Raw genomic sequence first — 16,145 nt, 5'->3', positions numbered from 1 at the left:
TCCTTTGAATCACAGAATATTCTGAGGTGAATGCTTCGTAACACTCTGGTAGAAAGAAGAAAGATGGGAAACAAAAAAGTGTTTCTCCTCTGATGGACTTCTGCTGTGTTTAAGATTCTTCTGCTATAATATTGATCATCTTGACTACAGCAGGCCTAATGGTTTTTAATAGCAAAGAGAACTGGCATTTTCAGTTGCAGTTACAAACTTCACATGGATATAAATGTAATGATGAGGTCAGAGGCAAAGGAAAATAAGATCAAAGTATTAAGTCACATCGGTATCTATAGAAAATAAGTTAATTAAGTAAAAGAATTATGCTAGAGGAGCTGGTAGAGGTTTCTGTGGGTGGAAGAAAGTTTAAAATGGAAGCCTAAACAGATTAAGAGCTCTTGTTTGGAGTTCAGAAGACTTGGTGAATCAGATTTTTCAAAACCTTCCAGATATGTGATGCAATTAGCATATTCTGAATGTTTTTCTTGTCTTAAAACTATCGCACGGCTTTCAAGCTTGGAGCACAAGTGAAGCTTTCAAGCTGGATTTTTGGATGTGCTTCTTACTGATGCCAGATTAAGTAAATTAGAAAAGGACTTCATTTCATCTCCCTGGTTTTAAAGGTTTGTCTATTCAGATTGACTCCTGACCCCCAGCAAAGATTACTGGTGGATAATAGACAAGTAGAAATTTCTGCTGCTGAACCAGTTCTACTCCCAATACTGCCCCCAGTATTGCAGTGGTAGGTGGTTTAGATGCCAGATTCAACACCTTGATGTCAACTGCCTTTTTCTTCAGAATATCCAGCTGGTTAACTCTTGTGGGTTTTCAGTCCCTCCATGCTGTTAGAGGCAAGGTGTATACTTGGTTGTATATCTTAAAAACAGGATATACATTTTTTCTTTCCTTTGAAGAAGAAAAATATAGTAGAGATAGTCCAAATTGACAAATCCAATTTTGCAGATGCCAGTATTACAGTGGAATTTGGATCTTGAAATACATGTTAATCTTATGACTTTTTCCTATCTCTGTAATGTACTAACCAACTGTTTGGCTCCAGATGTTCCACAGTTGTGAGCAAAGCCAAAGTTTGCAGTCTGTGTCTGCCTCTGGGATACAAGTTAGACTCTGCTAGAGTCCGAGTGAATCCTCGTGTATAATTCTGGCAGCTGCAAAGCACTGAGAGCACATCCATCTAGCATGTTTTGGTGTGTGCAGACTGGAGAGAAGTCGCATTTTAATTAGCTGCAAAAATTTGATACCAGCAGAGAAGTGGTGTCAGCATGCTATCAATAAATAGAAATCAGTAACTCAGGAGACCTAGTATTGGCAGGCTTGTGTAATCAAACTGGTTGTATATGTCTATTTATTTGCTAATGACAGTGTGTGACCTAGTCACCAAAACCCATTTAAATTCCAGTTTTTTCATAATTTTCTTAAACTTCATTTTCCACTTCCATTGATGTTCATGATCTTAGTTTGGTTGTTTCTAGGTGGTTGGTGTGAGTAGATAAAACTGCACACTGATCTGAAGGCAGGAGGTATTTAGTGGCTCTACATTTTCTCCTTAGCCTGTAGTATGGTTAGGTCAGGTGTTTAGTGCTGAATGCAATAAAGAAAATAGGAATCTTACTTAGTGAAATAAGAGTAGAAAAAAAAAAAAAAAAAAAGAAGAAAATCAGTCCAAGCATCACATCATTAAATCTCCTTGAAAGTTAAGGAGTCTGTAGATCTGGACAGATTTGCTTAAAATTGTCTCTCCTTAACCATAAAAAGTAACTAAAGTGAAACAGACAGTGGAAATTTCAGGGAAGGCTTTGTATCTATTTTTGTCTGTTTGAGATGTACTTAGTGTCTGGCAGAAAAGGGATAAATATATCAGTATTTAAATAGGAAGGTCAGTGGAAAGTTTGCTGGGTGCCCTCAGCTTTCTCGGCCCTGAGTCTGCCAGCTTGTCAAACCAGAGGTACTCAACCAATGCTTGTCCAACCTTGCCCCAGCAGAACATGGCGCAGAGGTCAGGCCCCAGGATATGTGCACCAATCTCCAGGTCAGAGGCACTGGTAATCCATCCCTTTGCAATTTAGCAGAAGTTACCTGCTGCTGGAGCAGAGCAGTCAGCACTGTCAGGACTCTGCCAGAGAGAGGATGGGCTGCATGGGCATGGATCAGATGCCAAGGTCCTGTCTCAGTTCTTGTTGAGTCCCTTGGCTTTGCTGGCTGGCTATCGCAGTCAGGTTTGTGTGGTAAGAGGAGGCCTCTATCACATCTCACACTTGGGGACAAAGTGGCACCAGGAAGAATATAATGTCATGTAAAAGGACCTCATTAGTCAGTCAAGTGATGGGAAATAAGAGTGCCAACGTAGAGCTTCCAGAAGCCTCTAACTGTCCTTGTTCTTCCTCAAGATGGCTTATCAAATTATCTATGAAAAGCATATATTTTTGCCTCTGCAAGATCATAATAATGATACCTAAAGATAATTTCCAATATTTTATTGAGAAAGTGTTTCTGACTGCAGTCTGGCCAAAAATTTTCATTACTATTTGCTTTCCTTCCCTGAATATGTAATGCAGCTATTAGGTGTTCTCAAATAATTCATAGGATGGAAATACAAATATTTAAATACCTGCATCAGACAAATATTTCCTAAATATGTTGCTAGTGTAGTTACAGTTTTATTAATACAATTTATATGCAGACCTATTGATTTCTATCTTATTTACATCCTTGCATATAAATGAATTTTTCTTGTAGTACCTGAGTAGGAATACTAAACCCTGTGAGATCATGTGCTCTTTTGATATCTGTGGTTTAAGACAGAATATAAATTAATTAGAGAAAATCTATAGCAGAAAATATGCAAGAATTACAAGGCAAGCTCTATCAAGAGAGCTACAAATACGTGTGATGTAAGACAGACAAGAGCTCAGTGGGATGCGATCAAAATCTATAAATATCTCTAAGGTGATATAAATGATGGATGACAACCATTTGGCTGCTAAAGACAGCAAGGGAAGACAGAATGTCTTGGAGCTAAAAAAGGGAGATTCAGGGGAAAAAAAGTCTGATTGTGAGAGCAGTTGGTAAAGCAAACTCTTCAAGGAAATGTCTGAGATGTCTTCCCCTTCACATGCCAAGCAGTTGGTTTGCCATGTTAGTGGAAATGTAGCCTTGCAAAATGCAGAGTAAGAGGTACAAGACCCCTTCTTACCTTGATAAACTGCAGAAAAGACCAGGTTTTCCCATTAAATTTGTTTTTTAAAGCTGGGCATCAGGCAATAACACACTCAGATAAAAGATGGCTTTGAGTGTCTGAAGCATACTCAAGCTTTTTGGCAGTGGGGCACCAAATTTGGTAGACTGCCATTTAGGAGATACAGACTTTAGAGCAGATTTAAGCACAAATCTTTATCCTTCTTTGAATTGGCATAGGGAGGGAGGGCTGTTTTTTAGAGTGCTCTGCAAAGAAACCAGTATTAGTAGCCCTAATAAGGGCTCATTGTCATACTATGAGTGATTGCAAACAGCATGGAGGATGTCCTCTAGCTATCATGGAAAATTATTTACAGTAAAATGGATGAGCAGCAAGGGGTGATAGATTATTGTTGTCTGTGAGGATCTTACATCTGATCTGTGAGAGTATTTTTGAAGGCTTTCTTGGTTTTCCCTTTTCAAAAACTTAATCAAAGGACCTGACTTCCACCCTGGACCAGGGTCGTTCCATACACTCACCATAACAGGATACAGCATAATGGTGTCCTCATTTTTGAAGATTTGGGTTTTCCAGAATACCTGCAAAGCTTCATTGGGTCTCACTTTTCTGTTGTTTTGAGTGTGTTCAGATAGGAGTTGGACTCAATGATCCTGATGGGTCCCTTCCAACACAGCATGTCTGTGATGCTGTGCTTTCTGCCAGATAGTCTCCCCACAGAAATAAGTAATTTCTCCAAGGAGGCACTGCTTGAATGGCTGCAGCTACAGCTTCAGAAGGGCTAGGCCAGAACAGAGTGCTGGGCTCTGCTGGAAGGATGTGGGAGAAGGCAGGGCAGAGAGGCAGGAGTGGCTTGAGCATTTCTACACGTGGCCAGCTTGTTTCTAGCAGCAAGAGTCCTTGCTGGCTTTTGGGGTAAATGGGGTCAAAGCATTGCTTAAATTCTTAACAAAATAATCACAGTGGGCAGGTAGAAATACAGAAATGTGTGCAGGCCACCTCTTAATCTCAGCTTCAAAGCAAATCTTAAATGTGTAGTGGTTGTACATCTCTGGCTTAAGAATTCCTGCAGCCTCCTTCCCCTTTCATCACAAAGCTCTCAGTGTCTCTTTCCTTGGCATGGCTGAACCTCTGAAGAATGTGAGAATGTGGTATTTCCCTCTGCTAACTAGATCTTTTCTGAGACTTAGGATCAAGCAGCAGTTTTTCTACAGCTTAATAATATCATGTTTCTCTTCACTAATTTGCTTGCCAAATACCTAAAGTATTTTGGACAGAATTCAGTCCTTTGTGCCTCTGTTTCTCTTTTGGGGCCCTTCAAACTTATGTTTCTTGCATTTGCCTTCCATACTGATGTCATAATTTTTCCCCTTAGAAAGTTCTGAATGATTCACTGGTTTCCATCTCTGAAGCTTTCTGTAGAGGGTGAGAGCAGTGTTGCAGTTACTTTATGGACTGAAAACTCATCAGTCTGATCCAAGGCTGCGTGCCGAGCAGAGCAGACTGAAACACAGCACAGAGCCTTTCCCAATCTATTCTGCTTCCAGAACTGAAGATTTCTCCCTAAAATGAGCTTTTCTGTTTCATGGCTGCTATTGAAATAAATTTGTTAATGTTTCTGTTCTGCTTAGAAAATGTGTGCTACCCTATAAGTGCTAATGAACAAGAGCAGTTAATTAACACTTCCAGCTGACAGCTTAGGAGTGCTAAGTCAGCAAACGGTGTCAGCAAGTGGGCATGCTCTGTGTGCAGAAATGTTTAATGTCTCACCTGCACAGCTTGATCAAATGGGCAGTCTTTATTTCAGAAAAGTATTGCTAATTAGGCCTGTTTCTTCTTAATAGTAATTTTTCACTATTTTCCTGGAATATTTAAGCATGGATAGAGGGAAGGAATTTCTGAAGCTAATCAAAACTAATAGCACAGCAAATAGTCCCTCAGAAACTATTAGGCTTGGATAAGCGCTCCTTGGAGACCTCTTAAATTTAAAATTATACCATGTTCTTTTAAATAATATTAGCCTTTCTGCAGTGATTATCGTCCAACTTGAGTTATTTGACATCAGAAAGGAACCAAATTAAAACAGATGCTTGGCATGAATAGACCTTATTTTTAGAAGGAAATATTACTGAAATGGAAACATGTACATTTTCCAGCAGCACAGAACTGCAGAACTCTCTTTTTGTGACACTTCCATTGGAATTAGTATTGTAGATGAAACTGTCAAGTTAAAATCTGTGTGCTCACACCTTCTTTTTTCAGAAGAGAAGCAAATCCCACCTGTAGTCAGTTCCATTAGTGGTGCCCTGAATTTTCAAATACATCACAGTGTAGATATAATGTGCAAAGGGACACAAAATTAATTCTCCTTTTGCTCATCCTTCCCCTCCCAGAAAAGGAGGGGATTTTTACAGAGACTATCACATCACACTATGTAATGAATCTGTTCTTGAAGGAGATTATTAACCCATGCTTACTCTGCAAACAGACTATAAAAAAACCTGTGTATAACAGAAAAAAAAAGCAGCTTTAAAAAACATATGAAATTCTCCTCCTCCTCCATGCTTTTTTCACAAAGCCATTCAGGGTTCCCTAGTGCTGGTTAAAAGGAGCTTTACATCATCCCAGTGACTAAATGCACTGGCAGCCTCAGGTGTGGCTGTACAAGGTATGAGAACGCCCAGGTGTGTCTGCCCTGCCTTCTGCTGGGCTTTGTGTCACTGCAGCTGGAGCAGCAGACTGGGGCTGTACCAGCAGCTCAGCTGCCCCAGCTCACACTCTGGCATCTCAGTTTCAGCTGCCAGGAAGGGTCACCTGGGGTGGTTCAAGACAAGGCAGATTAAAAGATCATTTAATTGTTTGGTCATTAAAGATGCACAAGGTCCTTTGTCCCCAGCACAGACAGACCCAACAGAGCAGTGTCCTTGCTGCTAGCTCGAGCCCAGCCTGGCCAGAGCCCCATCCTTTCTCCTCAGGCTCATATCACTGCTCTTCCCATCAGTGTATCTCATGTTTCTTTTCCGTCCTTTTTCTCACTCTCCTGCTTCTTTCTTTCACCTTTTCTTTTAGGCTGTTCATTTTCCAGACAGCAAAGGCAGTTAAACTTACCTTTTCCAATCTCACAACTGTCGTGATGGAGAACTCCACGTGAGAAACACAGCCATTCTCCATTCTTCTCATGCACAGTCTTTCAGGTTAATTTCAGTGCTGGAAAAGGCAATTTGTATTAGCAGGGCTGCTTCACTGAAAATGGATTAGGGAGTGCTCACACGTACTGTTCCTTTGGCAGGGCTGTAAGGGCTGTAAGTCCCAGCTGGTGGGTGATACCAAACAGCTGAAGGCTCCAACATCTGCTGATGGTATAACTAGGTACAGAAGAAGAGATTTATCTACACAGTTGGAAGCATGCAAATACCTTCCAAAAAAGGCAGCAAGCAAATATATATACTGTCTATTTAGTTGCTGTGCCAATTTCAGCAAGGCTTTACCCACATGGAATTTTATTGATACTGTCTTTTATACTCATTAGTCTGCTCTGACAAGCTTAAATCCATTGAAAACCCATTAGTAAAGGAGAATTAGATGATTTTTTTTTCATGCAGAAGACTTGTAAAACGACTTGTAAAAACTGGACAGATGCATTAATTGGGATTTTGAAAATATTCTGTCCTGCTTCTTTTTTCCTTAATAGAGAAGGTGTTCAGTACTGTCCTTTAAAGGAGCTTGACAAATTTTAAAATATCATGATGTTATTACCCTAAATCCCACTGAGGAAAGAAAATGCACCTTTTGCTTTCAGTTAGTCACACAAATGATTTGATAAAGAGCAAACAAATCCCCTGTGAGAACAAAGGACACTATTGACTGTGCTGAGCCCGTTTTACTCTAAAATCCTTTCATACACTGTTTGACACAGACGAGATTCTGAGCAATCCCTGGGTGTCCAATGCACAGAAAAAAGTCTGTTTGCTTTATGGCCCAGTTTCTTTCTCTTCTGAAGGGCAATGTATGACCCTTGTGCATCACAGCTCTTCTGGGCCAAGGTACAGTAAAGCTCATGTTACTTTTTCATTTAAGTTACTTATACGTCTTCTTCAACACACATCTAAAGAGAGAAATGGAAAAGTAGCATCATGACATATTACTCAAATTCTCAGGACTGGTAGCTGAGATCTTCCCTTAATTCTGTAATAGAGAGTGTTCAGAAATACATTTTAGTTGAATTCAAATCAAAATGAGTTTCCTAAAGAAAATTCATCATTGCTTGCACAGGAAGAGCTGCAGAAGGTTCATGGGCTCTACCAGAAAGGAACAGAGAAGAGTCTGTATTCATGCAAAATTACAGTGTCTCAGAGGAGACAGGGACCGGGGTGGCAAATGCTCTTTTTACCACAGGAAATTCTGGGTGGATTTAACAGCACACCAATAAACTCTCTGGAAGTGTTGTAAATCACTGCACAGACTGCCCAAGGAAATGGTGAAGTCACCATCCCCGGAGGCATTTAAGAGACATGTAAATAAGGCACTTGGGTTTTGTGATGGACTTGGCAATGCTGGGTTAATTGTTGAACTTGCTGATCTCAAGAGATCTTTCCCAACTTAATGATTCTATGACTTTGTGAAAAGGAAGATCAGGAATATCACAGGAGTGGAGCTGTGGGGCATATTTATTTAATGGATGGCCACTGCCACATACAAATAAAGAAACTGTGCATACTGCAGCCAGTCTGAGCTGCAGGGGGATTTCTGGTGAAGTTGCAGTCAAGGGCCAAGTGTAAGTCACGGGCACACTGAAGAGAGGCACTGGCAGGGTGACAATCATCTTTTGCTGTAGAGGAGAAAAATGGTTCTAGTCTGTCCCATTAGACTGCCCAGGGACTGAGAGGAATTTTGCAGGTCCCTTCACAACTCTGACAATGATTTGTGGTGCAGTTTGGGGCAGTTAGTCCATGTAATCAGTGTATTGCAGGTTGCACACACGTTAAAACAAAAAACATGCATATTTAGTGGGACTGTCTTGCAGTTTGTATTTACATTGCATATTGTGAATTAGAAGCATTAAATGTCATCTGCTGCTGTTGCTACTACATCAGTAGCAGAGTGCTTCGGGTTGTGTTGGTTTTAGTTTTGTCAATAGCTGAGACTATTTTTGGTTTGGATTTTTTTAGGCCATATATATGCATTTATAGTCCTGCATTATTAATAGTCAGTTAAAATTTTCCACAGCTCTGGATATTTGCTTTCACAGGGAACTGCAACAGAAAAGGAATCTGGAATATATAGCTTGCTACAGCAGCACAATGGTAGTGGTCCTCCTCACTGGTGGTAGTACTTGCCACAGTAGGTTCTGCTGGTTTGTACAGGGCAGGCAGATGCTAACGGGGCACATGTGAATTTCTCCAGTAACTTGACAAGAGGTTTATCAGTGTAGCCAAGGAAGTGAGGATCTTCTTGTATGTTGGGCTTACTGGTTGAGTGGGACACATTTAGTCACTGTGGTTGTGCTCACATGGAGTGGGTCCATCAGGACTTCATTCGCTTCTTGATAAAGTCTCAACTAAACTGGGAGAACAACAGCAGAAATCTTTATTTCATTCACCTATTCTTGAGGTTTTACTTTATTTATTCAAAGGTGGGTAACAACCATTTGCCTGCATCAGCTGCCTGTTGCACTTTCATTTGTCACACTTCCATTAATTCAGAATCAAATCCCTGATATGGCCTCAGAGGCATACCTGAGCCATGGACAATTTCTGACCATCATTATCACTACACATACATACCAGTCATGATGACCATGAAACTTCTGATTTATATTCAGTTATGCATTATTATGGCTAATGTATAAGATTCTACTCATGTACTTGAATTTGTATCACCATAAATAAACCATGAAAAATGCATATATTTTATTAAAAAGCAGGCAGGCATTTATCTTCATTAGCAAAAGAGGTTTTCAAAGAGCTGTTTTTTCCCTGCTAACATCATAATTTAATATTTGTGCTCTGTGCCCAGCTCTTGGAGAGAAACTAACTGCATTTAAGTATGGAAGCCTTGAAATCCAAGGCAGTAGTGGAAATGATTTTCTGAAAATGCCACCCATTCCACTTTGGTAAACCTGTTATTCAAAAGTACTGCTGTTGTTTTCTAGCAATAAGAAATAGAGACAAAATAGTGTACTCCTATGAGTTTCTAGTAGAACGAGTCTTTCACCATCTCCTGTGCAGTTACTTTTGAGATTCCAAAATGCAGAGATTTACCTTAATTTTTTTTTATTCCATATTTATGATTTAAATCTGTGAAGTGAGAAACATTAATCAGTGTTCTCAGCTGGACAAATGACTAAAGCTCTTTGCCTGACATGGCAAATATGGTTACCAGAATCACTGAGAAGAAGTCAGTGCTCTCCTGCTAGCTGGCTTTCCATGCAGTGATGCTCTCCAAGCAGCTGTCATGTTTTTCTAAGACCTGGTGCTACAGGTTTGCTACATCCAAAACTAAAAATTTTGCATGTCTTACTATATTTTTTAATAAGACAAAAGATGCTTACTACATAGAAGTGTTCTATGAAGCAGATTTCTTTCCAGTTTAGGCATGGGTAGAGTTTGGTTACATGGCCAAATACAATGTCTGGTCACTCTGTTGGTTCACTACAACAGCTTGGCCCAAAGAGCCAAATTATTACCAAAAGTTTCAATTCAAATCTCCCCTGACAGTAAATGTCCATACATTTACATTTCTGACAAATACATATGACAATTAATTTCTATTAATTTATCAGCATATATACAAGCATATGCCAATATTACGATTCTATCATTTTTTTATGTCAAAAAGGTAATTTTAAAACTACGATTATTTTAAAACTCTCAATGTTGTTCGATTTCTAAATGACACTTCTTGTTACTGCCATTATTTATGGGTAAACAGAACTGTAGGCATTAAAAAGAGGGCCTACACCTCCAGAATCTAAACTAATTATTGCTCCATCTGCCTTTGGCAGGCAGTCAGCATGGCTGTCATTTGCACATGGTTTGTGCTGTCCTCTCATGGAATAATGATTAATAGAAGAATTTTAAATATTGATTTGTTTAAACTGTAGGAATTGGTTGCTTAGTGCTGCTAACTGATATTTGACTACACTGTCCTTCATTTATTCCAGATAATTGATAAGAGCAAGAGAGACCCTTCTGAAGAAATTGAGATACTCTTGCGATATGGACAGCATCCAAACATCATTACTCTTAAAGATGTGAGTAGTCTTTGAGCACTTCAGCATTAAATGATTTTCACCTTCTAATCACGCTCACTTATCAGTCCAGGTCTGGAAAATTGTTCAGTTGAAGGTCCAAGCTAAAACCAGACCCAATGAAATCAAGGAGAAAAACACGACTTAACAACTTACTGGATAGCATTTGGAAAGACTGGTCAGGTTATGCGTTGTCCAGTTACTGCCTAACAAACCTTAAAAAAAAACCAAAGGGGCACAGTGGTGGAGAACGAAAAAATGGGTTTGGGTTTGGGTTTGGGTTTGCAGCACTATTTAAAAGGAGATCTTCCTAGCTTGGGGCACTGCTGAATACACACAGCAGTGTGGCTGGGCAGGGGGATGATCTTTCTCAAGCAGCAGCCACTCCTGTGCAGCCTGTGCTATCTGCTTTGCTGGGAAGAGGAGAGCTCACAGAGTCACTAGAATTCCCCCAGTAGTGTGTTAATGCCAGGGACTATTTGCCTTCTACTCCAGCAGTCATTAAGGTATTTTTCTTCAGCATTTCATATGAAAAAACAGTCCTTTACTACGCTTATATGAAGTAATGTAAGTAATTTAATTGGTCAGAGCTGCTTTTAGCTGCCTAAAGACTCACCTAAGATTGTCCACATCATGTCAGATTCAGAGTTTACAGAACATATCCTGCTAGTGTCAGTGGCCAGTACATTGTGGTTTAGACCTTAAGAAAGTATATAAGAATCTTCTAATCACATGCCCTCAGGGAAGTCTCACCTAATTCCTAAGTGTTAAAGTGTATCTAAAAAATCTTAATAAAATAAATTTTTATATTCCTTTCCAAAAACATTTAGAATTGATGACTATAACACTGCCTATTATTGCAGTCCAGATAAAGAACAATGACATGAGAATGGTTGTCCTCCAATTTAAATGATAAAATTTCTTTTACCAACTGCCATTGACATTGAATGTAAATATGTCTTGCAGCTGATATCAACAATATATTCACCAGAATTGAAAATATAAACTAAATAATATCATTAGATGCAAGTGTTGGCCAACAGCATAATACAGCTCTTTAGCTGATCACGAGTCAAAGGGAAATATTGATATTTGAAATGGCAAATGTTACCCTGTGGAAGTGGAAAGAGAGAACACCACTGAGAAGAATGCTTGGGTGAGAGCCAGCAGGCATTTGAAGCTGTGTGGAGTAGTGCTGTTTTTAACAGCTGAACCTTCTCTGTTGACATGATAGAAAATCAGGAAAGCTACATTTCTGTGAGGACAAATCAGCAAGCTGTTACAGACACCAGAAAAAAGTGATGATTTAAGTAATTTTATAAAGTTTTCTTTTTAGTTGTTGAGTGTAAGGAGCCCATTTCCCACACATTTGCTGATATTTTCTTCTTGCAACTTCCCACGCAAGCAAGCCAACGCTGTGGTTAAAGGAGCAACCTTTACCAAGTTGGTGGGTCCAAGACATGCATTTGCTGTGTTCCTGTTGCAGGTCTATGACGACGGGAAGTTCGTGTACCTGGTGATGGAGCTGATGCGGGGCGGCGAGCTGCTGGACCGCATCCTTCGGCAGAAGTGCTTCTCTGAGCGGGAGGCCAGTGCTGTGCTGTGCACCATCACCAGGACTGTGGACTACCTGCACTCTCAGGGGGTAAGCCTTGCTTTTTTAAGGCTTCGCTGCACCAACCTTCTTAAAATTCAACTTCCTGAAATCGCGAATAGCTGTGATTTTGCTTCTCTGAAATGTAAATATGTTTTCCGCAACCCCCCAAAAATCGTACCTCAGTATTTATAGTTACATTTGGTTTGTGAAATAGGGTCATTAGCTTTTTATCCATTTTCCACTGAACTGAAGCATGTCAAAGTAGTATTTTTTTTCCCACACTATTTTAAGTTCATGTACTTTCTTGAGATATTAGTTGTGTGCTTTTTATCACAATCATTGTTGCAGGATCTGAACTTTTAGCAACACTTCAGATAGGGTAGCTGAATCAGCAGACAGGTAGAAAATCAAATGCTCAGCTCTCCAAATGAAGTGACAGTTTGAGCAGCTGATGGGAAAGACTTCTGACATGCTGTTAAAATCTGACTTTTGGAGTCTAAGTTCTATATACAACAAGATTTGAAAAATCTCTCCTTTTCTGCATTTCAGGGACAAGCAGTTTGGATAACTAGTCAAATATTTATTGCTCTTCCTGTTTCATGTTAAAACAAAGTGCATTTTGTCCTTTGGCTTCTATGCTTTCATGGTAATTTGTCAGTCTTGCTGTAACAAATAAAGGCTGTTTTCCTGCCACTGAAATTCAGCATGTCTGGTAAAACACACAGTCACATCAAATTGTGTGAATACATTTTGAAATTAAGAAAGAATGTAATCCCTCCTTTCAGATGTGAGCCACTCACATGGACAACCACAAGAAGACCCTTACATACTTTCCTCCCATTATGTGATTTATTCTTCACCTTTCAGCTGGGTATTCAGGGCCATCAAGCTCCAGGAGATTCTGCCACCAAGATGTTTGTACAACAGCCCATTTTGGCCACCCTTGTGAAGTTGTCTCCTCTTAGAGCAGCAGCTCCATCCCAATATACCCACAGAGGCTGTCAAATATTTTGTCTCTCATTTTAACAGACTTTCATTTTTTCCCTTCATTTCTCCAAGGCTTTTAAGTAACTTTTTTTCCAAAACTGAAATATTTTCGGCATGAGCTCTTGACCTACCCCAACCAGCAGACCAGAAATGGCAGCCAAGCCCCAGTGCTCCCTGACCTCCTCTTCTCACTTGTCTCTCACTGTTCTCTCTTAAGGTCGTGCACCGAGATCTCAAGCCAAGTAATATCCTCTACATGGATGAGTCAGGAAACCCAGACTCTATCAGGATCTGTGACTTTGGCTTTGCCAAGCAGCTGAGAGCGGAGAACGGGCTGCTCATGACTCCCTGCTACACAGCCAACTTTGTTGCTCCTGAGGTAGGATCACATTTCAAAGCCTGCAGTAGTCTGTGTGTCCTAGGAAGCAATCCTTCCTCCCTTGCTGCCTTTGTGAGAGCAGCAAGGCACAAACCAGGCTACTGGCACTTGCACAGCCTATATTACCATAACTTTCCTATTCCTGCTCCTGTCACAGCACTTGTTTTTCTCCTGACAGAAGCTGGTGTCTGTCTTGGACTGGTGCACACAATGCTTTGGCTCATTACTAGGATAAATATCTTTTTTCTCTAGCTGCTTCTGATCAGACTGCTTTTCCTCTAGTGCACTGCATCAGAACAGGATTAAGGCTCAAGAGGGAAATCTTGATGTCAGGTCACCCAGAGACATTGTGGAGTCTCCTTCTCTGGAGATACCCAAAAGCCATCGAGACACAATCCTGAGTGTTCCAGGGGACCCTGCTTGAGCAGGGAGATTGAACTATATGACCTTTCCAACCTTAACTATTCCAAGAGTCTGTGATAAAACTGAAAAAAAAAAATCCTTGCACAAAATCCTTACTGTGCTGAAATCAGTGAGAGTTTTATTGTTGAATTCACTTAGCTAAAGAAACATCTCTCCTCTTGGGCTTTCCTAGTACAAATTCACCCCTGTTCTGGGGGATGTCGGAAATTCTTTCTCGTTTTTACAGACAGGAAAGTGAAGGAAGACCAAACAGTTTATCCCAAGCACAGGGAGAGGTGGCTCTGCATCACTGGCAAGGGCTGTTCCTCTCATGCAGCCCTGCAGGAGTGGGCATGGCTCAGACAGTGTTTCATGGCTTGGGCTCTTTGCTGTATTTGACTCATGAGATATTCATATCTGCTTCCTCACAATGAAGGAGCAAGAAATTAATTTCTTGGGTAACTATCCATTTCTTGGAGGGATGGAGGGATGAAGATAAAAAATTTAGTATTTGCAATACATTGCTTCAAATGTGTGTCTTCCTTTGCTTGTTTTGGTCCATATAAGAAAAACAAAAAACTACTGTCTTTCCATACTTCATCTGTTCTCTACTATCAAATACCAGTATCTCTCAGATGGTATCATCTAGCAGTCTTTTTTCTCCCTAAGTTTTCTCTTTGTCCCATGCACTGTTCATTTGTGACTGGGAAGAAAAAAAATAGGATGATCTTTCTGTACAGGGTCCTTTCATGATACCAAAAGTTACAGGAATCATAGCCTTCCAGCATCAGAATTTGTTATATAGAGACAATTGCCAGGGCAGTATAAATGCAAAACAGATTTTCTTCAGAAAAAAAAACAAACCTTCCATTGCCAAGATAGATTGCTTTGGGGTTTTTATTGAGGTTTGGTTAGGCTTCCATTTTAGAAATGGGAATGAGCTGTTTAAAATTATCAAAGTAGATTTAAAAAGTTGTGTGGCACCACAGCCATTCAGTTTCTAAACCACAAAAAAAAAAAAAAAATCATGTTTGCAAGATCTGAAGCACTCAGATTTCCTCCAAGGTACAAGATGCTTAAAATAGGTGTAGCTATTTTTCATGATGGGCTCTTCTCTTTTCATTATCAGACTCTTCTGATTTGAACTGAAAGCAGAAATCACCCTCCCAGACATTCGTGATGAGTAAGACAGGTCCTGCTAATGCAGGAGACATTGGAGATTAATTGAAACATTACCAGAACTGGCAGAGAGCTTACATAAAGCTTTAAGTGCTTTTAGTTTTACCTGTGATATAATGCTGCCCTCCAGCCTAGATTTGACTTTCATGTTCCCTGTCTGAATCCAACTGCAACATCTGCCACGTGCTCGTGAAACCAATTAAGGAGGCAGAAAATCAGCTGAGCTGGTGACAAAGAGGGCGGTGACCGAAGGAGGAGGACATGTTTGCCCACTTGGATCTCCTTTATTTTGGAAACGGTTAGTTTGGGGTTTAGGTGATAGCAAGAGCAAAGATGAAGGCTGTCTGAAAGAGGCACGCTGCCACCTAGTGCGAGTCGTGCTGCATGCGAGGAGGAAAGAGCCGGGCTGTTGTACTACTGATGCAGTAGGGTGCTTCTGGATAAAGTAAAAATATTTTATTCTGCAGATTTCCTACAGAATTTGTGAAGACTTAGTGCTTTATTATTTGAAATGGTGAGGTTCTTTATTTGCTTTTGTACCCTGCTTGTTACAACTGAGAAAAACCTCTATTTGAAACACTGTTAACCCAGTAAGTCAAAGACTACAGAAATAGAAGAGGTTGGACAAATATCTGAGCCATTCTCAGAACTGGATGGAACCAGGGTATCATTATCTCGAGGATACCCATTGTCCCCACAATGTCCTGCTATGGTGTGGCACTAAGAACCAGTTTCTGCCTCTATTTCAGATCCCACTAAGTTCTGGAAGTGACCTAATCACTTTGGGGTTGTGTGACCACTTGCTCATTAACCCTCTCCACTAAGTATCATCACTGCCCCGTTTTTCCATAACTTACCTTAGACTTGGTTGACCTTGGTTATTGGAGGAAAAGAGAGAAGAAGTGAAATTGTAACTGTTCAAAACACAATGAGAACAACCACAACAAAAGATAAATATTGGGTATTCAGCCTCACGGCTGAAGCAAGAAACAGCTGAGTTTGTTAAATAGCAAAGAAGTTTTTCCCATAAAAACTAACATTAATAGAGAGGGAATGAATGCAGGAACTAAAGGAATAGAAATAAATAAGTCAGCCAGAAAGCCTGCACCTTATGTGCAGGAGAGAGAGGCAGAAGCACGATTTT

At 40.2% G+C, this 16,145-nt stretch overlaps 1 protein-coding gene across 2 annotated transcripts in view; it reads left to right on the top strand.

Moving 5' to 3' along the window:
• RPS6KA2 (ribosomal protein S6 kinase A2) overlaps positions 1 to 16,145 on the top strand; it is a 276,138-nt gene that overhangs the window by 252,662 nt on the left and 7,331 nt on the right. For both annotated transcript variants that reach the window (XM_059467989.1, XM_059467988.1), the window contains 3 exons: positions 10,371 to 10,460; positions 11,944 to 12,102; positions 13,259 to 13,420. In XM_059467989.1, coding sequence (XP_059323972.1) covers positions 10,371 to 10,460; positions 11,944 to 12,102; positions 13,259 to 13,420 — 411 coding nt within the window. The remainder of the gene's footprint in view (positions 1 to 10,370; positions 10,461 to 11,943; positions 12,103 to 13,258; positions 13,421 to 16,145) is intronic.

This window comes from Ammospiza nelsoni, chromosome 3, assembly GCF_027579445.1.
Source record: "Ammospiza nelsoni isolate bAmmNel1 chromosome 3, bAmmNel1.pri, whole genome shotgun sequence".
Lineage (NCBI taxonomy): Eukaryota > Metazoa > Chordata > Aves > Passeriformes > Passerellidae > Ammospiza > Ammospiza nelsoni.
This window is presented reverse-complemented; position numbering and strand designations above follow the sequence as displayed.